The following is a 27621-nucleotide window of genomic DNA, read 5'->3' on the forward strand; positions in this document are numbered from 1 at the left end:
AAAAATTCTTAAAGAGAGGGAGTACCAGACCACCTTACCTGTCTCCTGAGAAGCCAGTATGTGGGTCAAGAAGCAACAGTTAGAACCTTATGTGGAACAACTGACTGGTTCAAAATTGGGAGATGAGTACAACAAAGCTGTATGTTGTCATGCTGCTTATTTAACTTCTATGCAGAGTACATCATGCAAAATGTCAGACTGAATGAATCACCAACTGAAATCAAGCTTGCCAGGAGAAATATCAACAACCTCAGATTTGCCAATGATACCACTCTAACGACAGAAAGTGAAGAGGAACTAAAGAGTCTCTAGATGAGGGTGAAAGAGGAGAGTGAAAAAGCTGGCTTAAAACTCAATATTCAAAAAACTAAGATCATAGCATCTGGTCCCATCACTTCATAGCAAATACAAAGGGGAAAAGTGGAAGCAGTGACAGATTTTTTTTTTTGGGCTCAAAAATCACTCCGAACCATGGGTGCAACCAAGAAATTAAAAGACGCTTGCTCCTTGAAAGAAAAGCTATGACAAACCTAGACAACATATTAAAAAGCAGAGACATCACTTTGCTGACAAAGGTTGGTATAGTCAAAGCTATGGTTTTTCCAGTAGTCATGTATGGAGGTGAAAGCTGCGCCTTATGGAAGGCTGAGCACCAAAGAGTTGACGCTTTCAAACTATGGTGCTGGAGAAGACTCCTGGGAATCCCTTGGACTACAATGAGATCAAACCAGTCAAGCCTAAAAGAAATCAACCCTGAATATTCATTGGGAGGAGTGCTGCTGAAGCTGAAGCTCCAATACTTTGGCCACCTGATGCGAAGAGCCAACTCACTGGAAAAGACCCTGATGTTGGGAAAGATTGAAGGCAGGAGGAGAAGGGGATGACAGATGATGAGATGGTTAGACAGCATCTCATCCTCTGGACATGAATTTGAGCAAACTTTGGGAGATAGTGGAGGACAAGGGAGATTGGTGTGCTGCAGTCCTTGGGGTCACAGAGTTGGACGTGACTTAATGACTGAACAACAAAAACAAGAAGGGGGTAGTGAAAATGATGGTAATAAACATAAAATATATTTTCTAGGAACACTTCCATTTCATGGAAATACAATGTGAAGGCCATATTAAGCTAAATATAAAAATGTAAAAGTTTTATTTTTAAAAAACAGGCAATACAAACAGATAAAAGTAATATATCAAGAAATTTCCAAAACAAAGGTTTCATCTACAAAATTATTTACATGTTTAGGGTCCATATGAAAAAAAATATGGTCCCCTGGGTCCAGTATAGACATAAGAGCAGTCTATAGTAACACATTTTGGAAGAGGACTTCTGTGGTACTTGCCAATATATGATATTTACCAATCAAGGAACACTCTAGAAGGTGCTTCAATGCTCAGAGGTTTTAAGACCTTGGCTTTGATTATTTTGAAGGTAAGAAACAAGATCAATCCAGCTTGCAAAGGGACATGACAGTGGCCGCCAGTCAGTGGCCATGGTCATGCTTCTGAACAGCCCTCCATTTGGGGGCAGAGCAATCTGCAGAGATGATAGTTTTTACAGATGCCCTGCTACCTATACCAATATAATTACTGAATTATCTTATAAAGACAAACAGCAATCTTTAAACTCTTTCAAAAATACTTAAAGAGTTTCCTACAGATTTTTTTAAAGGTCTAGATTCATCAAAAATCCATTACTTTCCTAAGTTCTAAATTTACCTCCTTACTCTATTCCTGCTTAAACGCAAAAGCTGACAGTTTCTGATTCGTAGAAAGATCTAAAGGTTTTTGCTTTTTAGGTAAATTCAAATTCTTCATTTTTTCTTCCTGGTTTTCAGTTTCCTGACTTTCATCAACCACACGTTTTCGCTTCTTTTCTTCAGCTCCATCACTTGCAGTTCCTCCTTTGGCCTTGGCAGCCCATGCCTTTGTAAAAATATTTGAAGAGAAAAGATTTTTAGGAAATAACAAATAAATAGGAAGGAAATGATTTCTTTACCTTTTCAGGAAGCATTTCTTTAAGTAAAGCAGCATAATTAGCACTTGAATTATGAAGCTAATCATTAGGGTTCTCATTTTTTTAAAAAATAAATTGTTTATTATTTAATTGCAGGGCACATTAAAAAACTTACATTCTAACTCTGTAATATTTCAATCTAAACTCTGCTTGTATTTAACCATATTAAGAGCAAAACACTATAACTGCAGGTACTGTTTAAAAAAGAAACCTTTTATTTTGAGATTATTAGAGATTCAGTCGTACCAGAGATTCCATGCAGTTGTAGGAAATAATACAGAAAGGCCCCCTGTCCCCTTTACTCAGTTTCCCTCAATGGCTGCATCTCACAAAACTATAGTGTACTATTACAGCTAGGATACTGACATAGATAAAACCCCCTTTTTATTTCAACTCATTTGTGTGTGTATGTGTGTAATTCTACTGTAGGCTGTGTATTTACCACCACATTCAGGATATAGAACATTTCCACAAGCCCGAGTACCCCTCATGTTGCCCTGCCCTATTCCTCTCCCACGCCCCAACCCCTGGCAATCAGTACTCTGATCTTCACCCCCATCACTCTGTCACATCAGAAATAGCCTCTTTTAATCTTTAACAGTTCCTCCTCCACCTACTTTATTTTCCTTCCCAGTCATTACTGTTGAAAAGGGTACATGTGAGCTGTAGAATCTTTCACATTAACAGACTGGATTTAAGAAACATTTAAGGTTTACACTAAAAATACTGATTACATTTTTTTTTTTTTTTAGTTCTCCCACTTTATTGCTACCAACCCATCTCCCTCCACCCTCATGCACACATGCTCAGTCATGTAACCCCATGGACTGCAGCCCGCCAGGCTCCTCTGTCCATGGACTTTTCCAGGCAAGAATACTGGAGTGGGTTGCCATTTCCTTCTCCCTGATTACATTTTAAGTATTCAAAAACATGACCACAAGTTTTGCCATGTCTCTTCCTCTTTTCCTGCATAAGCTGACAGTTTCAGCTTATGGTCTTATTCATTCAGATGCCATTTTATCTAATACTTTAGAATTTTTATCCTTTTATAAATGCTCACAAAAAAATGAGAAACACAAAGATGCTAATGAGATTCTAAAGAAGGTCAGAGGTGGTTAGACTAGTTTCTAGTTTCCTCATTTTGCAATACCTTTATTTGTAAAACCAGTTTATCAAGGTAAGTATCTATGTCACAAGGCACCCACTGCTGCACACTTGTCATCCCTGGGGAAGGTAAGTCTGAGATTTGATACAACACACACATTCCTTCCCCTTGTAAAAGAAAGCTGCTCCTAGACTTTTTCTACATAGCAGAAAAATGACCTAAGAAGCGATAGGTACAAGTCACCTGTCCTAATTTCCACATGAAAGGCTAGAACAGAACACTGATTGTTTCCTCCCAAAGCAGTATTCTCATTTAGTATTCAATGTGTAAGTAAATAGTATTTTAAGAAATTCTGCTTACAAGGACTCTAAAACAGTTATCCAGAAATGTGAATTAATTTGTTTTACTTACTAATTTTATTTGATTCTAACTTAAAAGTAATGTGCTTTTTCTTGAGCTATTCCCCTAACTTACAATATGTAGCAACTTATACAGATATAGGTATTATATCTGCCAAAAAATTAACCATCAACACTAAATAATTATTATATAGATCTAGATGTCAAAACTGACATTTCGTTTGTTGCATCTCCTCTCCACCAAGAGTTTGAGTGTATTTAATTTTAAACACAGAAAAAAAGCATTTTCTATAAGAAATTTAAAAGCCAGGAATTCACTAAAGTCTCAATCTCAGCACAATTATTCTCACCTTCCTTTCTTCAGCTGACAGTACTTTAAATCGAACCATTCCTTCTTTTATTATGTCTGCTTCATCTGAAAAGTCAGGATTGTCAGACAAAATATTACTTCTGTTTTCTTCCAGCCACATCTGGAACCCGGTCTTAGGCCTAAAATAGCAATTATGCAAAAAAAATTTTTATACTTAAGACAGTTCTGGAGTGCTTTATTATTCTTCAGGTTAGTAATTAACCATTAGTCTTTGCATACCTATATATAATGTAAGACAGACACAATTAATTACACTTGTTAATATTCATAATTACACATTACTTAAAACTGCCTAGAGACTGCAGGAATAATGAGTTGAAAGAAATCCTTTGTAAGATCAATTCAAAGGGATTATTCACATTTGTATTTTCCAAGCACAGAAACCTGTGATCTCTTTAATGAATATTGACAGGCTCAAGGTCTCCAATCTTCCTTAGACCCTCTAGTCCAATAAAACCCTTCCATGAATTCTTGGTAGCCTTTCTCCATTCCCTAAACCAGCTATTTGAAATCTTCATGATTTCTCTCAAGCTCCTTTCTCCTGCTAGCACAGCTGACCTTGGAGCCTGGGTCAGTTCTTGTACCATTAAGTAAAGCATCGACACAGCACACATGTCAATGTTACTAGATTTTAGTTCTGACACAAACTGTTTTTTAGGTCACACCTAAAGATTTAATGCAAATATTTAACATTTACTGATCATTTTTCTTCTGTATAGGCTGTTGAAAGTATAAAAAATTGAATCTTCTTAAATAAAAATTTCACTGTTTAATAGCTAAATTAAATTCAGGACAAAATAAAAAAAATTAAAACTACAGCTACCCCCTCAAATTAAATTTGTTAATATGAGATGTGAGAGTTGGACTATAAAGAAAGCTGAGCGCTGAAGAATTGATGCTTTTGGAGAAGACTCTTGAGAGTCCCTTGGACTACCAGGAGATCCAACCAGTCAATCCTAAAGGAAATTGGCCCTGAATATTCATTGGAAGGACTGATGCTGAAGCTGAAGCTCCAATACTTTGGCCACCTGGTGCAAAGAACTGACTCATTTGAAAAGACCCTGATGCTGAGAAAGATTGAAGGCAGAAGGGGACGACAGAGGAGGAGATGGTTGATGGCATCACCAACTCAATGGACATGAGTTTGAGTAAACTCTGGGAGTTGGCGATGGAGAGGGAGGCCTGGCTTGCTGCAGTCCATGGGGTTGCAAAGAGTCGGACAACACTGAGCAACTGAACTGAACGTGAGATACCAGTTACATGAGATAACATAAAGTTAAGAATGAAATGGTGGGACTTTTCTGGTGGTCCAGTGGTTAAGAATCCTCCTATCAATACAGGGGATTCAGATTCAATCCCTGCTCAGGGAAGATTCCACATGCTGCCGGACAACTGCAATTACTGAGCCCACCCATGCACTGCAACCGCTAAAGCCCACATGCTCTAGAGCCTACTGCCACAAGAAGCCCATGCACCACAACAAAGACCCACTGCAGCCAAAAATAAATAAAAATTTTAAAGAATGAAATGGTGACTTTTTCAATATAGCTGATGTATTTCAAATAAATCTAGCATACAAGAGATCAAGAAATTTGGTAACATAATGAGTTGGTGGACAAACAGGGACTCTCGTATTTCTGGGGTTGTATAAAATGATACAAACATCCACGCAGAGCAATTTTGCAGTATCTTTCGAAATTATAAGTGTATATTAGCTTGAACCATACAGAAATCCATCTTACAGCTATATGTATATAATATTCATATAAAGTTATTAATTGTACTACTATTTGTACCAGCAAAAGACCAGCAAAGACTTTTTGTCCACTTTCAGAAAACTAAACAAATTATGGTACAGCCATTCAATGCATGTAAAAAGATTAAAGAAACTCTTCATGTAGTAATAAGAAATGATCTGCAAAACCTGTTCTTAAGTGAAAAATATAAGGCACAGAACAATGTGCATACTATCATTTCTGTAAACTAAAAAAAATGCATAGAATAATTCTAGAAGGCTACAGAAGAAATCTGTGCAGTGAGTATTTGTGCACAGAGAACTGAATGGATAGGAAACAGATTTACTCTTCATCACATATCTTTTTGTATCTTTTGACTGTGTTTCTCCCATGTAACTATATTATTTAAAAACAAATGAAAAAATGAACTAATTAAAAAATATAGTACCCCAGTAAAATGTGTCCACAATTTAAAACACAGATAGTTTATCAAAGCATACTTTAATAAATAATGTAAATAGATACTAATCAATATATGTGGCTTCCCTAAAATTACATGATTTCAGAATGCCCACTACCTGTGCCAATGTATTATTTATATTAATGAATAACAGGGCCACATAATTTTGTATTGCTACTTCTACCTGCCTTTTATTGGAATACTGCATCTTGAGAATACTAAATTTCTCTATGTACTGACCTTTGGTTTTCAGTGTTTTGAGGACACACAGCTGGGGTTTCAGATGATGAATTTTTAGGATTTTCTTCTTTTACTTCCTCAGTCCTATCAGCTTGGGAAGTTCTTTTCTGGAAAAAGGATGCTGCAGATGCCTGTGAAAACAAACACATGAATACTGCAACAAAATCTAGCATGATTCTATACACCATGAGCAAATTTGGAAAAATGTGGAAAAATATCTATTACTTAGAATTCTTACACTAACATGTTAAGTCTTAAGGTTTTCTGTTGAAAGTAAATATTTATACACATGCATACAAAACTTCCAAAAAACTATACCTCAAATTAGCTTACCTACTTTACTGATGACAAACCTGGGATGAAATTACCAAAACTAGGACAAAATCTGGGAGGAAAACTCAGAAAACAACACGAAAGATTAGGGCCAGCTACTAAGCTAGCTATCATTAAACAGGGACAGGCATCAGAACCATCTGGGAAATGAAAAGAATATAGACAGATGCCTGAGTCCTTGTCCTGGGTCTATATATTAATAGTAATACAATCATGGAAGTGACATCTCATCACATTGTCATATTGTCACATTGTCATAGTTACTGGGTAATCCCATCACACATGAGGGGAGCGGCTACACAAGGTCATGAGGACCAGGAGGCAGGAATGATTGGGGCTCTCTGAGTCTCTTCTAAACAAATGCTAATACACATGGCTTTCAAAAATCACTGGCTTAACTGGGAGCATTTTTAATACTTTCTTACATATCTGGCAGCTGTATAATATGATTTAAAGTATTAATACTTTAAAAAAGTGATTCCAAAGCAAAACTAGAATTGAGAACCACTGCTCTCACTACACTATACAGTTATAACAACCGGAGCCTCCTGTCTCATACCTGACAAAGTGAACAAAACTAAAGTAAGACAAACAGACCACGAGCTGTTTACTGTAGATGGGGGCAGTTGAAATCATACCTGCTTAGATTTTGGCTTTGGAATCAAGGGCTTTATAACTGGAGACTTTTCATTATCTGTAGCTCGATTAAGTGCAGTAGATTTCTTGGATGATTTGGTCATACTGTCTAAAATATTAGTTGAACGTCCTGAATTCACTGAAATGGCTGGCTCTTTGAAATTGCCTGATACCTAAAGAGCAAACCAGTATTAGCATTTCATAAAGCTTAAAGAAGAAAAAAAATCCCAAGAGATTTGTTTTTCCTTTAAATTTCTATTAAGTTTGCATTGTAGTCTAACCTTTGGAACGGAATACATTTGGTATAATCCAAATTAAGACTGATGCACATATTCCCAAATACCACATCCCCAAGAAAAATAGGGAGTACCTTTCAAAACTGTAGGTTCTTAGGAGATATGTAGAAAATAAAATTCTTAGTCCAAGTATGAACAGTGCTTCTTTCATTTTCCTTTTAAAATATTTACTTACTTAAATATTTTAAAATTTAATCTGTTGCAGTCTTTAATGCCTCTAAGTCTGGGAAGGGTCATCTGGTAGTTTGGAAATATCTCTCTACATGGAAATGTATCTAAGTAATAGAAACCATCACTGGAAAGAGTTTACCTTGAAGGGGTTTATTCGTCCTTGGCTGCTAGAGGTAACTGCACCTTTCATAAGAAAGAAACCCTCACTTAATAGTCGTAAAACTCAGAAGACTTTTGACTTCTACAATAATAATGAATATTTTAATCTGTATTATATGAAAACACTGTACTTTGCAACTTTTAAACTATTAATAACTATGTGTGACCTCCTTCCTACTGTTAAGATGAAATAAAAGCTATTAGATGATGAGAGCTATCCCAAGTTGCCACTAAGCAATATATTAACACAAACACAGTATGTAGAGATCTACTCTTTTCTCACATTACCAGGGAAGAATGGTGCCTTATTTTAGCTAGTTAATAATTCCTCTACAAGTGCTCTAGATTCCACCCCTCCTGCTTTTCAAGAAACTGGATCAATGGCTAAATGCATCATCTCTGACTTTTCCTTCTTTATTGGCTCCTTAAGTTTCCTAACTTAAAGAAACAAACAGAAAACGAACACATTCTCTGCCACACACACCCCTCACCCCTCATATAATTTTCTCTGACATCCCCTAAACAGTCAAATTTCTCAAGAGTTGTCTACACAGCTATTCCCATTCCCTCACTATTCGTATGCTCCTCCAACCACAACATGGCTTCTAGCCCTACCATCCTGCAGGATCTATTCTTGCTAAGAACTCAATAAACTCTATGTAGCCCAAACTGGTGGATCTTTTTCAGCCAACACCTTATTTGACCTCTCAACAGCATTCCACACAGCTGAGGGTTCCTTTCTTTTTGAGAGTATCTCCCCATTGACTTCTGAGATAATGCATTCTCTGGCTTACCTCCTTCCTCTCTGTTCTCATTTTCTTTTGATGATTCCTCCTCCTCCTCTTCCTCTACCTGAGGTTTAAATGTTGGGGCTTCCCTAAGCCTAAGCTCATTTTTCTCCTCACTTTGATCCTCCCCAGTGCTCACTTACACATACCTATGGTTTAAATTGCTATACTCATGTCAACAATCTTAACTTCTATATCTGCATCCCAGAGATACTACTTTCCCGAACTCTTGACCCAAACAGCCCACAGTAATTTCATTCTCCTATCTAAAGATACATTTCCCTACTCCTGACTCAGTAAATGGCACCATCACTCACTCAAGTACTCAAGTCAGAAACTGATAGCCATTCTCCACACCCTGAACTTCCATACCCTCTACATTATCTTCAGAAATGTCTCTTCAATTCCTCCCTTTCTTCATCAGTCACCACCACCCCAGTCTAGGTCACTATTCAGTCTCACTTGGGACCACACCAGTAGTCTCCTTATACACAACCCTCCTCTGCACATGTGCCATACCATGCTCCTGATTAAAACCTGCAACAGCCTCCCGGCACCCTCAAAATAAAGATCAAAATCCTTACCATGGCCTACGTGGATCTGCATGGTTTGGTTCCTGTTCACTGCTCCAAAACCATCCAGCACCAATTTCTCTTTGCCCCCTGTCTTACATGAATCACTCTTCATACATGCTGTTCCTTAAGCCCACATGATTCTCTTCTGCTCCCATCTTCATACATGCTGTTCCTTAAGCCCACATGCTGTTCCTTAAGCCCACATGATTCTCTTCTGCTCCCATCTACCTTGGCCTGACTGCCTCATTCCTCTTTAGATCTCTGCTTTAAACATTCCATGAGGCCTTCCTTGGGGTCCCAACTATCCCCTACCACTGACTAGATTACAGTCATCTGTTATATGCTCTTTTAATAATCTGTACACATGCAAAAGCATATTTTCAAAATCAGAATAATATATGTATATACTTTTAAAAGCCAACTGGTATAAGGTTTATGCAGGGATCAAATATGCATATCCACTTGACTTCTGTATCTTCCCTCTAGTCAAATATCTGACACACAACAGGCATTTAGTAAGTATCTGTTAAATGAACACAGTTTCACTAACATTTCTGATTGAAAATAACAACTACAACAAAATAGGTCCTGAAGAGTAAGGGATATTTGAGTAGATGTACCACTTTAAGGACTACTTCAAAATTTCCTTGATATTAACAAAATCAAAAATGTCTTACCTGACTTAAGAGCTGGCATATCAGAGGAATCTGTACTTTTGAAAAATGGGTTTTCTCCTATAGCATAATTAAAACAATACAGTGTAAATGGGAATATAAAGGAATCCTCTGTAATCAACAATCAGACAAAAAGACACCTTGAAAACGTATGGGTATTCAATTTCCCTCAGCCAAGTAAAATGAGGGAAGTCACACACATGACACTTATCATCTTTAAACTGCCTTAAACATTTATTTTACCATGTTTGTGTATTTTTGGTCTTTCTTCTGTATCATCAGCTTCTCCATTATCCTCCGTATCTTCTTCAACTTGATTTCTGAGCCTTGGCTGACTCCACTCTGTAGAAGTATTACTATAACTAAAAAGCAGTAATATTATTCAGTAAAGAGCAATGAAAAGACCAAGTCAATATTTCAGGATGGTAAAACTCAAACAACTGAATAGTTCTTACCCAGCATTCAACTTTTTCCTGAAATCCTCTTCTTCCTCTTCCTCTTCCTCAGCTTGGGTGGCTGCCAATTCTGCTGCCTTCTCTACAGCCACGTCACTAAGTCTTTGGGCCAATATTAATCTCCGAGAACGGGAAGCATACTTAATGGCTAAATTCACAGCATTTTGAGTCATTAGACCAGCGAGTTCCACACAACGAAATTCCCGCTCCAGTTTACAGGAAAGCTAAAGGAAAAAAGGGCGGGCGGGGGGCGGGGGGGGCGGTGATGGTGGAAATCAAATTGTTAAGTAAAACTTTTTGAAAAATAAAAGAAAGATACTACTGGTAGAACAGAGATAACAGTTTTCTTGAGACTGTATCTCTGATTTTAAGATGCACATTTTTACACATTTTAATATCTCTTGAAGTTGGAAGCATCTTACAATTGATGGTGAGTCAGTTTAATTGGCAGCATTTTTTCCTAAGTGACTTTTACAATCAATAATGAAATATGACATAACATTTCAAGTTATAAATTGCAAGAAGAGTAAGAGATTTATTTAAAATTTAAAAATGGTTTTCCTAAATTTGTTTTCCCGCCCATTCCACCACTTAAAGTCACCAAACAGGGTAGCAAATTAAAAGAAAGAATAGATTGTAAATGATTTGTTATTACTTTGTCCAGAAGTGGCACACAAAAGCTACTAAGCGAATCTGGGTGGACAAGTAGATTTACCCATTAGCTTTCTAAGTATGATTGTCTATGATCTCTAACTATTAGAAACAGTTATACAATTTCTAAATTAGCAAATAACTTCCTTTTTCTTGCTATATTTTTTATACTCGCAATATAAAATGGAACACTTATTTATCATCTCTCACAGAACATGGACTTTCTTCTGGTATAAATTTTGACAACTCAAGGTGAGGCAACTGAAGTATTTACAACATGAGGAAAATGAATACTTTGAAGACAACTAAAAGTCTCACAACTCATGGAAGTATTATTTTGTTACTTAGACATGTCAAATCTGATTCATCAGCATAGACGCTTTAGATATTTACTTGCACATCCTTCTCAAGTTTTCCAGAATCACTTATCTATAAATAGTACCTCTCAGTCTGGGTGGTACGCTGCCTCAGGAGGCATTTGGAAATGAAAGTAGTATAGTTTCCTAGTAACTAGGTGGAACTATGGGTATGTGCCAGGGGACAGGAATACTAAAGAACTGACAGAGTGCTATGACCACCCTGCTGAGGAACACTGTACTCCAGGGTAAAAGCTCCTCTAGGACTAAAGCATGAATAACTCAAACAGGTTTCCTTACCTGTGTTGTAGGACAAAAAAAGGTTACTAGTTCATGGTGGTATACAAATGGGACTTTGTAAATGGAACAAAACTTTCTCTACAGTAAACTGATTAAATTTCTTTAATACTAAACTCAAGGCAGTGTTGCATAGAGTGACAGTAGTGAATACCACCTTTTGGAGAATGAAGTTACAAACAGTTCTATGGACTTAGATATCACTTTTCCCTCAGAGCTCTTTTTTTCTCAACTTTAAAATGAAACAAAAAGTCTGGGCCGTTGACGCTCTGAGGAAATACTGAGGTCTCCTGTGTATTAGACACTATCAGTGCCCGGTAAATGGCAGAGAACGAGACATGGTCACGGCCCTCAAGGGGCTTACAGTCTAGTGCAAGAAGAGCAGAGAAGAAATTACATTATATTCCTCTTCATAAACCAACCTGGAACGAGAACACAAACTAAAGAACTTTATCTTTCAAAAAGTTATTTTAGCTTTAAAGATAAATGTACTTAAATATCCAGGATACAAAACGCGATCACTGGCTACAAACTTTTACCACACACAGTTGCCTAAGAGGATAACAAAAGACAGGCATTCTAAAAGCCTGATCAAAGTTCTTTAGACTGCTCATTCAGCCTTGGAGATCTAAAAGTCTACACTCAAACTTTATCTGTTGCATATGATTAAGAGCAGGAGCTGAGCCAGTTCTCAAACTTTATGAACAAGCATCCAAATTACCTACAGGGCCTGTTACAATACAGATCAGTGGGCAAAAATAAAAAGGGAGGCAGCACCAAAACAGTTTATTTCTTCCTGTGTTCTGAGATACAAGGTAATATCTTAAATATTCTAACTGCAACATCAACTGGGAAACTGGTATTTTTTAAGGGAGAAAAATACCAGTACCACCAGATACAGCTTAAGCATTCTAGGTTGTGGAACCTGCTAATTCACATATCATTAAGAAATTCAACCTAGAGAAAAAAATTTTCCCCACTGTTTATTTTACTCACCGCAAGCATTTTCATTAAAAGTTCCTGTTGTTCTTTTGTTGCTTGATTTTTAGTGCTCTCTTCATATTCATAACCATTTTTTGCTAAATAATCAAGGTGGTTGTGAAATATAACTGAACGCCAATACTGTTCCTGCAAAAGTGGAACAACTGCTTAGAGTCAACTATCAGCTGACTATCAGGCAAGAGTTAAATATTTACTGTATGATAGCAGTTTCTGAATAAAATATTTTCTGAAACATTCCTTTCTACAGTTTATTTTGCAATTCAAATTATTATGTAATACTATGGTTTGACTTTATCTTCTATACTTAAAAAAAAAAAAACACGGGGTGGAATACAGTGACTCTTGAACAATGTAGCAGGCAAAAGCACCTACCCTCTGTGGAGTTGAAAATCTGCATGTAATTTATAGTCAGCCCTCCTTATATGCTGTTGCTCCATAATCGGAGGTTCAATATCCTCAGATTCAACCAACCTTGGATCATGTAGTACTGTAGTATTTACTATTGAAAAAACCCATGTACAAATGGACCCCCACAGTTCAAGCCCATGTTCTTCAAGGGTCAACTGCAAAGCATTTTAAAGATTCTTAGTTATCACAGTTAATGCTCAGAGAACTTGGTAAACTAGATTTGTATAAGATGATTTGTTTCTTGTTTAGAATAACTAATTGCAAGATATCAATGACACAGGGCTAGGACTAAAATGAGGCAAGCCTGGTGCCTAGGGTACAAAATTCAAGGAGGCACATCCTCTCAACAACTTGTCCAAGCCTGAGAGTGAGTGCCTTACCTAGTGAGGCCCTAATGGTCATACCCATTTACCTCTTAGACAAAGTCCCTGGAAGCAGGGATGGCAACTGGGTACCCTGGGGTTCATAAGACCTCCTCCCTCCCAGCTACTGCTATTATTTAATTATAAAGTAAGAAATACAGAACAAAAGTCATCAGAATAAGTTTAAATGCCTGTGTTATAGGCAGGTAGCATCAAATTGAGTGTCAAGGTAAGATTTGTGCATACATACCTCCATCTGTCCTTTCTCTGTGGCAGTCTGACAGTAAGGAAGCTTAAAGGACAAAACAGCTACAGCAGGGCGTGGAAGGGTGGGAGGAAATCGAGAACCTTTGCAAGGAATACACCTGTCAGAAAAGAAAGAGTCTCCCCATAAAAACTTTTCAAAAATATCATAAGAACTGCTACATTATAAATATTCCAAAAGTTAGTAACTTGGAATAACATTATTCCAAATTTCTCTTTTAAAAAACTACTTTAGGGAACTTCACTGGAAAAGACCCTGATGCTGGGAAAGACTGAAGGCAGGAGGAGAAGGGGACAACAGGATGAAATGGTCAGATGGCATCACTGACTCCAATGGACATGAGCTTGAGCAAGCTCCAGGAGATGGTGAAGGACAGGAAAGGCTGGTGTCCTGCAGGGGGTTGCAAAGAGTCAGACACAACTGAGGGACTGAACAACAACTGGTGGTCCAGTGGCTAAAACTCTGTGCTCCCAATGCATGGATTCAATCCCTGGTCAGGGAATTAGACCCCACATGCTGCCACTAATCCTGCATAATGCAAAGAAGTCTGAAGATCACATGTGCCATAATTAAGAGTTGACATCACGAAATAAATATTATAATAAACAAAAAAATACTTCAGGCCTGATTAACTAAAAAACTATCACTCTACATATTTCAATTGCTGCAAAAATCCCTCCCCACATCAGCTTTACTAAATGAACAATCACTAAGTGAAAGAAATCAGCTCCTTTCAGATTTTCCTTAGCAAAATGCCCACTTTCAAAATATAGAAACTGTGGCATAAATACTTGTCACAGGATCCATATTATAAAACAGATTACTCTAAGATAAAAAGGTGATAAAGCATATTCACTTTCATTCTTCAGTTTGAAAATACTTGGTACTATGGGTAGAAAGTGTCATATAAGAGAAAAAGATGATGAAATGTCCAGTACAGGTTAAGTGTCTATTATTAGAGATGAGTGACAGTGAAGCAGGAGATGCACAAGCATTACCAAACAGCCACAGTGTCTATCTATCTGCTCTGCTACGCCTTATGTGTTAACAGTTCAGCTGGCAAGGACTCTTCTGACTAGATATGTAAGGCACTCATATATGCCCATCAGGATGAGTTCTTACATAATTTATGAATTAAAAAATATTCATTCATCATAGTGATTTATATATGTAGAATATTCTTGTAATGTGTGCACTCCAAATTATAAGAAAAACATAGTGCTCGCTTCGGCAGCACATATACTAAAATTGGAACGATACAGAGAAGATTAGCATGGCCCCTGTGCAAGGATGACACGCAAATTCGTGAAGCGTTCCATATTTTTTCACCAGCCCAGGTTGGATGCATGAGACAAGTGCTCGGGGCTGGTGCACTGGGAAGACCCAGAGGGAGCGGGTGGAGAGGGAGGTGGGAGGGGGAATCGGGATGGGGAATACGTGTAAATCCATGGCTAATTCAAGTCAAGTGGTTTTTGTTATACAAAAACCACTACAATATTGTAAAGTAATTAGCCTCCAACTAATAAAAATAAATGGAAAAACATAACTGCACACTCTAAGTACCATACACAAATTTTATAATGCTCATGAAGTTATTTAAAAAACTAGTACCTTGTTCTATACTTACAAAAAGCCATCCCATTTATTTAAAATACAGCCTTTTAATCAGGGCTTTAAGTCATGACTTTCTTGAAGGGAAATACTAAGTAAAAATTAGGGCTTTGGGTTTAAATTTTTTTCATAAATATCTTCTAATATTATCAAATATCCAGTAGAGTAGTTAAAAAATCAATAAGTAGCAATACCCAGGAATATTTTTCAAACTACATAGTCCCCCCCTCCCCGTAAGATTTAAATACTCCTTTTTCTTCTTTTTGTGACTACACAATTAAAACAAATGTTTTTAGAGTTCCAATATTTTTTATCATAAATCTCATTTTCTTTATTTTTCCTCCTCTTTCATAATTTCATATAAATCAGTGGTTTTCACCACACAGGTGAAATGTATCGGGTGGCAATGTGAATACTTAGGGTCTGAAAATCTCTTGTAGCAATTCTATTATGCACCCATACACAAAACCATTTTAGTCGTGCAAAATGGAAGACAGAATATTTGCATTGAGAAAGAACAAGTCCAACTACATAAATATATAATGTACATTAACAAAATTAGGAGGAACATGGGGAATAATCTTAATTGCCTTAACACTCTTTTCTCTACAAAGTGACAGACTCTCTTGTTTAAAAACACTTTACAACTTTAATACTTTATTGATTTAGTCATAGTAAGCAATTATCATAAAGAAAAACTGATTAGGATTTTACTAATAGTTTCTTTAAAACCACATTTACATTAAAGTAGAGCACCAATTCACATTTCTTATCCTTTTCTTAACTTTAAAGACTTGAAGTAAAAAGATCTTTTCTCTGTTAGATATCTCTTTCATGGAAGAAAAGGAAAAAACAAACTCAACTAACTGCTGCCTTGATGGGTTCTGCCTACAATGAATGAGTTTCCTAGAAACTGTGGCTAACTCAATAAGAATAAAATACAAAAAAATAAACCACAGCTTACCAAGGAACAAAATTATTTCAATTTCTTTTCAAATAAGTCAAAACTTTGTTCTCTTATATTAAACAGTTGAAAAACATCAACCTGGAGAAAACTGGGGGCGATGTCCAGACTAAGTTTCCAAAAGTCAGTGAGTTCGCTTGTCTTCTGTGTTGTAAGGGACTCTTCGCTTTGGAGGCGATTTAACTCATTTAGAACATAGACTCAGGAGAAGATAATGATTTTACCGGCCAACCCTTCAAGGGAGCTGGCATATTTATCTTCATGGGGCACAGAACATACAGTCAGTACTTTTTTTTTTTCTTACAGTCAGTACTTTTAACGTATGTTTGTTAAATGAACACAACTTGCAGAAAAAAGTTTTATGTCCAAGTGCATTAAAAAGAGGTAAATACTCAACACAATACTGAATAGAGATAATATGTACTGAAAATTCAACACTTGCAGTCAAGGACTAAATTTCTACTAGCCCACACCCTGTAACAATGTTGTTGTTCCACCAGGCTCCTCTGTCCATGGGATTTCCCAGGCAAGAATACTGGAATAAGTTGCCATTTCCTTCTCTAGTGGATCTTCCCAACCCAGGGATCAAACCCAAGTCTCCTCTTTTTCAATCCCATTGACTGTGGCTCACCAGGCTCCTCTGTCCATGGGATTTCCCAGGCAAGAATACTGGAATAAGTTGCCATTTCCTTCTCTAGCGGATCTTCCCAACACAGGGATCAAACCCGAGTCTCCTGCATTACATGCAGATTCTTTATCACTGAGCCTCCTGGGAATCCCTTATAACAATAATTAAGTCAAAAACCTCAAAAAGTAACTAAATTACATACTCAATTCTAAATCAAGGTTTAAAATAAAAGGCTGTAAGAAAACATGAAATGCCACATTTACCCAGAAATCCCCTCTCTGGGGGAAATGACGCTAGTCATGCTAATAAACTTAGTTTCTCTCTCTTTTTTTTTTTTTGGCTAAGTGATATGGCTTGGCTTGCAGGATCTTAGCTCCCTGACCTAAGGTTGAACCTGTGTCCCCTGCACTGGGAGCTCAGAGTCTTAACCACTGACCACCAGGGAAGTCCCTTCGTTTCTATTTTGTTCAATAAGCTCTAAGTCAAGCAACTGGTTGAAAACTTCATAGTGAATATAAAGAAATTCTTAATTTAGTGACTAGGGAAAACAAATAAATGAACTAAGTTGACAGGATAGGCACAATACAAAGAATTTCAAAGTACTTTTAAAAAGAGTCAACTAAGCATTTTCTAATAGCCCACCTCAGTTGCTGGGGATTTTCATGGATACCAACCACCCAGTAGTGATCAGATTTTCCTTTACAGTGTTCTCTTGTGTTACATACAGGAGTCCATGTATTACCAAGTCCTCTGTTAAGCATTCGAACAATGCCTTCTGAATCCACATAACATGGGGTACCTATATATCAACAGAAAAACAAATCACCTGAAATCATATCTATGTATTTGTTAAATAAATCTTTTTCTCAAAAACACACACCAATCACTTAAACCTTCAATTCAAAACAAAAACAAACACCCCCTCCAAAAAAACCAAAAGGGAAAATAATCCAAGATTATTTCCCATAACATTTCATTAACCACAGAGTAAGACTTAACTAAACACAGAAGGAAAAAAAATCTGCAAGTGATATGACTAAAATTTAGAGGGGGAAAAAAAAAAACCCTGATGAATTCAGTGAAAACTACGCCACCTGCTGGAATACAGCAGTTTTTTTTAAAAGTCAATTTCAGGAAAGAAGTTACAACTTGAATCTGATGATTCCTTAGTCAAGAGAGACTTGGAAAAATGAGCAAAACCTGATGCAAGGTGATGATATACAGAAATGTGTCTTTAGTATTCTTCCTCCCCCTCTCTCCTGGTCTCCTCACTGTTCTGTTCCCAACAGCTCCCCACTGCTCTGTTCCTAAACTTACCTAGGGAACAAGTAAGCATCCCTGTTTCCCCACCTACTCTACTCTGCCCCCATTTCAGGCAATGCACGGTAAATTTCCCAATTATCCTTTCTTTTAATCTGAGACTTCACACCCCTCTTACTAGCAGTTTCCTCAGGATCTAGATCTGATAGGTAATGGAAGAAAAAAAAACAAACTGATAAGAATGGAAGTTATTAATGGTCACATTATTAAAGCATAAGTGACTAATATCTCAACAGAAAACACATTCAGAAATGGTTGGATTTTTAAAAACAAACTGGAGTTTCCAATGATGAATCACCAAGAATAGAAATATTTAAGCCAGAAGACAGGGTTAACAGGTGCCTTAAAATAAGGCATACCTTAGTGTCCTTCAAACATCTGTCATAACCCACTACTGAGTCTGCAACAGGACACTGTTCAGTAGAAATATGTGAGCCACAAATATAATTTTTAATTTCTTAGTGCCACATGAGAAAAGGTAGACAAAGTGAAGGTAATTTTAATAATATATGTTATTAAATCTAATAACCAATACTATAATTTTAACATGTAATCAACGTAAAAGAATTACTGAAATTTTTTACATCCTTTTTTCCATACTAAGTCTTCCAAATTTGGGAAGTATTTTATAGTTGTAGCACATCTCAACTCAGATTAGACACTTTTCAAGTGCTCAGCAGCCACATTTGGCTGGTGGTTACTGTAGTGAACAATGCAGCAATAGAGAATTCCTGATTTTCACATAGACTCTGCTAGAAAAGCCAAAACTTGAACAGGTACTTGTATCTCCTCTTTGCCAGCTAATAAACTTTCAGGAAAATTTATTTCCCTCTTAAGTTAAATTTTCTAATCAGAAGACATCTTGTACATAAAACAGTGGCTACCTTGCCTGGAAATCCTAGTTTTCAGTTCTGTTAACATATTAAAATAAAGAAATTTAAACATAAAATACAGACAAGTTCTCTTTAAACAAATTAATTAGGAATAAAATAATGAAACAATTTTCTTCTTGAAAAATATCTTTAATACAAATAAATTTATCTTGCCTTCAGCTGAAAATCCAACCCATACAAGGTAGGATTTCCTTGTAAGAGGAAGAGGATCACCATGCAAAATTTGTTTTTTCTTCTTCCCTAGCTCCAGCAGTTGAACTCCAAGGCACTGATCCCCATCAAATCCTGTACCTAGTGAGAAAATGTAAATATAAGTCAGGTATCAAAGGTTATTTAGCTATAATGCTAAATTATAGTTAAAATAATTAATCTAAATTATTTTCTGTGAATTTAGGTTATTTTGTGATAAATTCCTAGATTAATTAGCAGTACTTTTTATAGATAATCTATTTATCTGAGGCACCAATCAGGGATGAGACCAGTATGTTACATAAACTAGAACTTTATATAAAGTGGTAATGTATGTGGTAATACTCAAGAATTGAGATTTATAAGTGGTAATTCTCAAGAATATAACTGTAAATATTCAAAAGGTGGTAATTCTCAAGAATATAACTGTAATACTCAAAAAGTATTTACAGAGAGCTTTCTTTGTACCAGGTACTGAGGCTACAATGTAAACAAGACAAAGTCAGTGTTCTCATGAAATTCATATTCAGGTAGGAGAGGAAAAACTAATTTAAAAAAGAAAGAAAATACTAAGTGTCATCATTGAGGATTAAAATACTAGTGTGATACAGAGGGTCAGACCGAATGGCTACTTTAAATTGGACAAAGGTGGCCTTTGGAAAAAGTGAAATTTAAACTAAGATATGATTTGCAAGTTGGAGCTGGCCATCCAAATGGTAAGAGAAGGAGCACTATAGTAGACAGGGGACAGTTCATGAAAAGGGCCTAATGGAACAAATATGGTGATTCTGAAGAACACAAAGAAGTCAGTAGGGCCAGAATCACTGACAAGAGAAAACGTAGGAAGAAATGAGGCTGAAGAGGCAGGCAAAGGTCAGATCATGTAGGACTTTGCCACTTGTGACAAGTTTTATTCTAAAGCAACAGAAAATCATCAGAGGAATCTGTGCAGAGGAGGGAAGTGACTGGATTCATGTTTTTAAAAAATTACCAGTAAGAATTAAAGATGAGAAGCTAGTTAGAAGGTTATTGTAACACCTAAGAGACGATGTCTCACTTGGACTGAGGTTTTAGTTTAGGTTTTAGTTTAGTTTAGTTTAGGTCTTAGTTTAGGTTTAGGAGATGTGGAATGTCTTGTATGCACTGACATGATACGACTTTGCTGACACAAGTGATGCTAGGGGTGTGAGGGAAGAGAATAATCAGAGATAACTCTTACATTTCTGCCTTGAGTAGCTAGATTGGTAGTACGCCATTTATCAAGATCAAAAAACAAAGAAGCAAGTTCGGAGGGGAAAAAAAAAGCCCAGAAGCTTTACTGTGACCAAGTTAAGTTTGAGGTATATATCAAAACTCTACATAAGAGATTTCAAGTCGACAATTGTATATGTAAGTCTAGAGATATAAGAAGGGAGTAGGGTTGATGATACTAACTTACAAGTCATGAACACATAGATGTACTAAAGCCATGGGTCTTAATGAGAGAACCCAGGGTAGTTTCTCAAACTGTATTTTTTGACTTGTGAGTCATAAAATCAATCCAGATCAGTAACCTATTAAAACCAGTCTTAGCACAATGATGGGTACTGAAGACAGATTATGAAGAATACAAAAGAATATAAAATACTAGAAAAAAATCTACCTCTGTGATAAATAATGACAAGCTGTTCTCCATGTCCAGCCATTGACACAATAGGCCCAGGGAGACTGAAGACCTCTTTTTGAACACCTCCAATGGTAAACAAGCGAAGAAGCAAGGAGCTAGTGGCAGCAGCAGCCCATCCCTGACCAAGACAGATGGCTTCAATATCTTCATTTGGAGGCATGTCTACTATCCACTCTTTGCTTGAATCCCAAGAACTAAGATGCAGGCAGTGAAGCTTGCTAAAAATTAAAACAAGACAAAAACAATCAAACTTTCACATTTGATATTATATATATATAAAACTGATGATACTCAAACAAAATCAAGTAACAAAACAAAGTCAAATAGTTTATTTTTCTAGTATAACAAATATAACAAAATCAAATAGTTTATTTTTGATAAGCTAACAATAACAAAATAAAATAGTTTATTTTTCTATTATACACAAATAATGGCATCTTTATATGCCATATAATAAACACAAAAAAAAGGCCGTTTATAAATAAAATGGCTTTAAGAAAGTAATTATGAAATATCCTTAAAATGTACTATGCTAAAACTATTAACAGTCATGTTATTAAAGAATATTTAAAGATACAGGAAAATGCTCACAACATGTTGAATGGAAAAAAACCCAGGATAAAATCAGCAGAACATGATCCAAGGTTACACACACACACAAAAATCATGACTATATTTTTAAAAAGAAAAGAAGCATCAAAATGATTGGCAAGAATCCTCTCACTGCCAAAGACAAAAACAAAACCTTTAATATAGGAGAATAAAGAGAAAAAGAAAAAAAAAACTTAAATATTATCACACCAGCGAGATTACCAACCACTGCTAACAATTTGATTTGTGCTTCCAGTCTTTTTAGTTTTGCATCTATATATACATGTAAGTTGTTATGAAACTTAAACAGAATGTAGATGTCACAGTATTTAGAATCAGAGGCAATACTGATTTCCTGAATAGTAATTTTAAATTCAAATTTAAAATAAAGGGGGATGAGCATTATTCCCTGGAAGACCAGTGGTTAGGACCCCTTGCTTTCACTGCCAAAGGTGTGGGTTCAATCCCAGATCAAGGAACTAAGATGCCACACGCCACACACGCATAGCCAAAAAAATTAACCTAAGTAAATCAGAAAAAGACAAAATACCATATAATATCACTTATATGTGGAATCTAAAATATGACAGAAATGAGGTGAGGGGTCAGTCACTTAGCCGTGTCCGACTCTGTGACTCCATGGACTGCAGCCCAACAGGTTCCTCTGTCCATGGAATTCTCCAGGCAAGAATACCGGAGTGGGAAGCCCCGATAAAAATGAACATATCTACAAAACAGAAACAGACTCACAGACATAGAGAACAGACTTGTAGTTGCCAAGTGGGGAGGGGGTAAAGGATTGGGAGTTCAGAATTAGCAGATGCAAACTAATGTATATATAGGGTGGGTAACCAAGTTCCTACCGTATAGCAGAGGGCACTATATTCAATATCCAGTGATAAACTATAATGGAAAAGAATATGTATGTACAACTGAATCACTGCTATGCAGCAGAAATTAATGCAGCACTGTAATCAACTATGCTTCAATAAAATACTAAAAAATTAAAAACAAAAGGATAATATTGTCTAAGACTGTGAAATAATATATCTAGGAAAACAAGAAGAAGAACAATCATCAATCAGGAAATCATAACAATCCTAACAATCTGAAATCAAAATTGCACATGGGGCCAAGGGGGAAGGAAGAACTGCAGGGGGAGCAGGGAGGGGATGGATTTTGAGTCTGGGGTTAGCAGTTGCAAACTAGTATATATATAGGACTGGATGAACAATGAGGTCCAAATGAATAGCACAGGGAACTATATTCAATATTCTATGATAAACCATAATGGAAAGAATATAAAAAAGAATGCATATATAACTGAATCACTTTGCTATACAGCAGAAACACAATACTGTAAAACAACTATATTTCAATTAAAAAAAACTGCACATGGAAATAAATGTTTTAATTATGTAAGATATTCTGAGTTAGACACTGAGTCAACAGTGATTTATTTTAGTAAACTGATTTAATTCAAAAATAAAGTACTGAGTTGATATTACATTGCATAAATTAGGAAATCAATTAAAATATTAAAATGACCCAATCTAGTATTTCTCAGGCTTTAATGCATACTCTTCCACCTGAGGATCTTGTTAAAATGCAGATTCTAACTCAGAAGGTATGGAGTTGGGTCTGTGATTCTGTGTTTTCAACATGCTTCCAGGTGACCATGCCCATAGTTGGTGGACCATACATTGAGCAGCAAGGAGCTAGGGTATCAGTCAGAAGGATTTTAATTTCAAATCACCTGGGAGTTAGTAAAATCTATGATCAAATGTATAATAAGCACCATGATCAGCTGAAAAAATTAACAGGAGAGGGCAAGCTGGCTGAAATAACAAAGCTGAATAAAATGCTTTCTTCTTTTAAAAAAATACATATTCTGCATCCATTGCTTTTCCAACTTAATTTTCTTGTCTCTATCTACCTACCTACCCTACCTACCTACCTACCTACTAACATATCTAAGAAGTCTGAAGTATATTAAGTCAAAAAGTCAAAATGACAAATAGTACTTACAAAATTTTTCAGTGTGTTCCCTCCTCCCTTTCTTAAAAGAGAAGTCGCAAATCTAATCTACAGTGACAAAACCCAGATCAGCAATTGTCCAAGGCTGGAATTAGATTAACTGTTAATTGTTAAAAGTAATTATATTTGAGAGAAGAATTCTTCAGGCAATTTTCATTTTCTAAAAATTCTGTACAACTTAAAACTTGCTTGTTTACAATTAATATGTATATTACTCTTATGAAAGAAGGTGACAATCAGGCAAAATCACACATATGTTCTGAGGTAGTATAGGTGTACTGTATTTGCACTAAACTCTTCTTTCTGAAATTCCATACTACAAAAGATTTATAATTTTGTTTTTTGTCTTACAACTTTATGTACTAAATTTCAATATTTGAATCTAACAGTTCAACAGTAATGAAGTTCTCCTAAAAATCTTGAATTTACCTTGCTAGTTCATCAGTGCTTTCACATGCCAACAAAACAGCTTCATGGGAAAGATCTGCTACTGTGTAATTTAAAGTGTTTGATAAGTGTGTTGCATGGTGTATAGAGGTATCATGGAATTCCACATCTATGGCATTGTCTTGCTCATCATTATAGCAGCGAATAATTCCAATAGAGTTCCACACCTACAAACATGTTAAGGTTAAATACAAATGAGAGAGAATAAAGTTCTTAGAATCAGCAGGCTAAAATACTACAAATTAACAAATAATGTAGTCTGTATGAGGGATTAAGTTATGGAAGCAGCCACTTTCAGGTAACAGTAGTTACTTGAGCATTAGAGCAACAATTACTAACTATTATTTTCCTCATGAGAAGGTACATACATACTTACTTATTAGAAAATGTAGTATTTTACTTAATATTTTTTAAAGTATATTACTTTCATAAGAAAATATTTTACAATTGGCCTTTGAATAGTTGAACCATTAAATTTCTCAAAAGAAACATTTCAAAAGTTTATTTATTTACAAATATGCTTATAAATGACCACATACTTTTTTGGTCCAACCAACTGGTTTGTAGTCATGGCATAAATATATACATTATAAGGCAGCATAAATTGATACCATTTGAAAACCTGTATTCCATTCATGTACACTACTGGCTTCCCCTAAGCCCTAGTGTTTCCTTTATTCTACCACAAATATAACTATTAATATAAAGTACTTGACAATACTAGAAAAATTAAGATCTATCACTTGATGATGATTACTGATGAGACAATAAAAAGTTTTTCTTTTTAAATAAAACATCACCTTCAATATTTATCTATAAATTTATGCCAGGACCATACCATTCAAAAAGGACAACTGTCAAAGTCCTCAGTGGAAAAACTCAAGCAGTCAACAAATAAACATATTAAACTTTTTTAGCTCTTAAACTTAAGACAAAAAGTTAATATAGTTGTTTATCCATAAATATATATTGAATGCCTACTGTGCTATACTTAGAAAAAAGTGCTATCAATAAACAAAACAGAAAAATCTCTATACTTGTGGAGCAAAAATTCTGGTGGCATGGGTAAAAGGGGCAGACAATTTTTTTACAGTACTTATCACCTGCTGATACTATATTTTACTTTCTAAAAAACACCTTCTAAGTAGTCTTTTAGAATCAGTACAATCTTCTATATAAAACTAACATGAGAAGTAAAAGTTGGAAGCATAGTCAAGAGATACTGCAAGATATACAGTCACATTTACTTATGTTCATTATATGTCATTTTGTGAAGCAGAATTTTAACTCAATTTTCAAAAATTAGGTTGAAATAAGATTAAAACTGTTTGTTAACCATAAATAAACCAACCACAAAATTATAAGCAACCAAAGTACTCCAGGTCAATTAATGAAGGTTTTTAAAAAATATTTTTGACCAAACAAAATTAACCATAATGAGATAAAATGTTAAAGTGAGATAAAACTACTTTAAAGTTACATGTAGACCTGCGGCTTACCATGAATCTGTGAGTGAGATGCAAGGGTGTAGAACCTGACTGGAATGGCTTTTGCCGGGGAGTTGGCATAGGACCATCATAAAATGGCCTCTGGGATGTTACAACTGGTAGACTGTGCATGCCGCCTCCCTGATCATCTTCCTCTTCTTTGAAAAGACTAGAACCAATTTTTAGCATTGTAACATCTAGAAAACAAAGGATTATAATTAGAGAATCATAAATACCAGCTATCTTGGAAAAGTATTATGAAATCTACTAACCTTGTCCAACCATATTTAATAATACTAACATGCTATTTGCCTCTTTCACTGTGTTAATATCTGTGGTAACAGTTCAAACTTCAGAGGGTTAAACTGTTGGTACCTTAGCATGAAATAAGTTGGTGGCACCGATCTGTATTAGCAGTTAGTACACCGATCTGTATTACTGTTAACCAATTGCAGTAAAAATAGTAAAAATATTAATTTTATTAAATTTTGAGTTTTGCATAGACTTTTAAAAAATGTTCTCTGTGTTAAAATTGGAAATGTGTATACAGAATTGGGATGACTGTCTTAAAAAAAAAAAAAGCATTTGTTGAGCTGTAAGCTGAACCAATTTTTTCATGTAACAGCATTTTTACCTGAAAGAATGCCAGATAAACTAGTTATACCAACTCAGGAATGTGGTAAACGTCTTCTTAAAAATGAAGTGAGCTGGTCATTAAGAAAAATAACTGACAGAATTTGTTGTTAACGATAAACTTTGAGCTTTCAAGTGAAAATCAGAATAATGAAAAACCTGTATTTGCCACCATGAACTTGACTGCTCTGTAATATTTAAAAACTTCTGATGAGATTGGTGATGATACTAACAAATATTCTGGATAACGTGCCAGTAATAAGAAGGTCTGCAAAGCTCAATAAACCAGCATTTTCCAAACTACCAATGCATTGTGACAGGATCAAACATGGTTAAAAGATCCATTCAGAGCTCAAGTTAGACCAATAGATTTTAACATAATAAGAGAGCTGAAAAGTTCACCAGAAAGTTTTCCGATTCCACATTGCAAGTAATCTTTAAGAAACTATCATTTGCTGCGTTTTGGTAAAGCATCAAAGAGGAATCTCTGTAGCTATTTCAACAGACTATTAAAAATACTTCTCCCTTTTCAAATAATATATTGTGTGAGGCTAAATTTTCTTCACATACTTCAAACAAAACTAATGTATGGCAGTAGACTGAGTCTTGAGGCATGTGAGGGAATTCAGCTGTCTTCTATGATAAGATTTGCAAAAGGGTAAAGTAACACCACTTTTCTAACTAGTTGTTTTATTTTCATAAAAAGTATTATTTATGTTTACATATAATGAGTTTGTTGTTAAAGTGAATATTTTAAAAATTTCTCAGTTTTAATTTCTAACACAGCAAATAACAGTAAACGTAACTCGGCAAATGATTTTCTTTGGGATCCTCAAAAAGTTTAAGAATGTAATGAGTTCCTGAGACCAAACATCTGAGGAGTGCTATACTATAAATCCTACATGCTTTAAATGTAGCACAATTTACCATGAACATTGGCATTTTACTTGGTGATGTTCAAATGTGTTCATTTTAGCATATAAGTTGTAATACTCATTTATTTAAAGGTTCTTAATTATAATCTCAATATCTTAAACAGATACCAAACTATTCAGGTCACCTATTTCTTGAGTTAGCTTGGTAGTTTGTGCCTGTCAAAGAAGTGTCCATTTCTGGCTTCCCTGGTGGACCAGTGGTAAAGAATTTGCTTGCTGATGCAGGAGAAACAGGTTCAATCCCTGATCTGGCAAGATCCCACATGCTGCAGGGCAACTAAGCCTATGCACCACAACCATTGAGCCTGTGCTCTAGAGCCCAGGAACTGCAGCTACTGAGCCCACAGGCCTCAACTACCGAAGCCCGCATGCCCTATAGCCCATGCTCCGCAACAAGAGAAGCCACTACAATGAGAAGCCCTGACTGCAACTAGAGAATAGCCCCCACTCACCACAACTAAAGAAAAGCCCTCTCAGCAACAAGACTCAGCATAGCCAAAAAC

General features: G+C 35.8%; 1 protein-coding gene and 1 non-coding gene across 2 annotated transcripts in view; one reads left to right on the plus strand and one right to left on the minus strand.

Annotated features, from left to right (window-relative positions):
• Positions 1-1135: 1135 nt before the first annotated feature.
• WDHD1 (WD repeat and HMG-box DNA binding protein 1) overlaps positions 1136-27621 on the minus strand; it is a 52803-nt gene continuing 26317 nt past the window's right edge. Inside the window, exons 12-26 of the mRNA XM_043472148.1 lie at positions 25563-25747; positions 24046-24230; positions 20965-21206; positions 19287-19424; positions 17563-17719; positions 13703-13817; positions 12677-12808; positions 10377-10600; positions 10165-10283; positions 9925-9981; positions 7865-7908; positions 7261-7431; positions 6290-6420; positions 3834-3972; positions 1136-1928 (exon numbers count right to left, since the gene is read on the minus strand). Coding sequence (XP_043328083.1) covers positions 1731-1928; positions 3834-3972; positions 6290-6420; positions 7261-7431; positions 7865-7908; positions 9925-9981; positions 10165-10283; positions 10377-10600; positions 12677-12808; positions 13703-13817; positions 17563-17719; positions 19287-19424; positions 20965-21206; positions 24046-24230; positions 25563-25747 — 2237 coding nt within the window. The 3' untranslated portion in view covers positions 1136-1730. The remainder of the gene's footprint in view (positions 1929-3833; positions 3973-6289; positions 6421-7260; positions 7432-7864; positions 7909-9924; positions 9982-10164; positions 10284-10376; positions 10601-12676; positions 12809-13702; positions 13818-17562; positions 17720-19286; positions 19425-20964; positions 21207-24045; positions 24231-25562; positions 25748-27621) is intronic.
• On the plus strand, positions 14936-15042 carry LOC122444356. Its single transcript, XR_006270200.1, has one exon. It is a non-coding gene; the product is annotated as a U6 spliceosomal RNA (small nuclear RNA).

Source organism: Cervus canadensis, chromosome 6 (assembly GCF_019320065.1).
Source record: "Cervus canadensis isolate Bull #8, Minnesota chromosome 6, ASM1932006v1, whole genome shotgun sequence".
Lineage (NCBI taxonomy): Eukaryota > Metazoa > Chordata > Mammalia > Artiodactyla > Cervidae > Cervus > Cervus canadensis.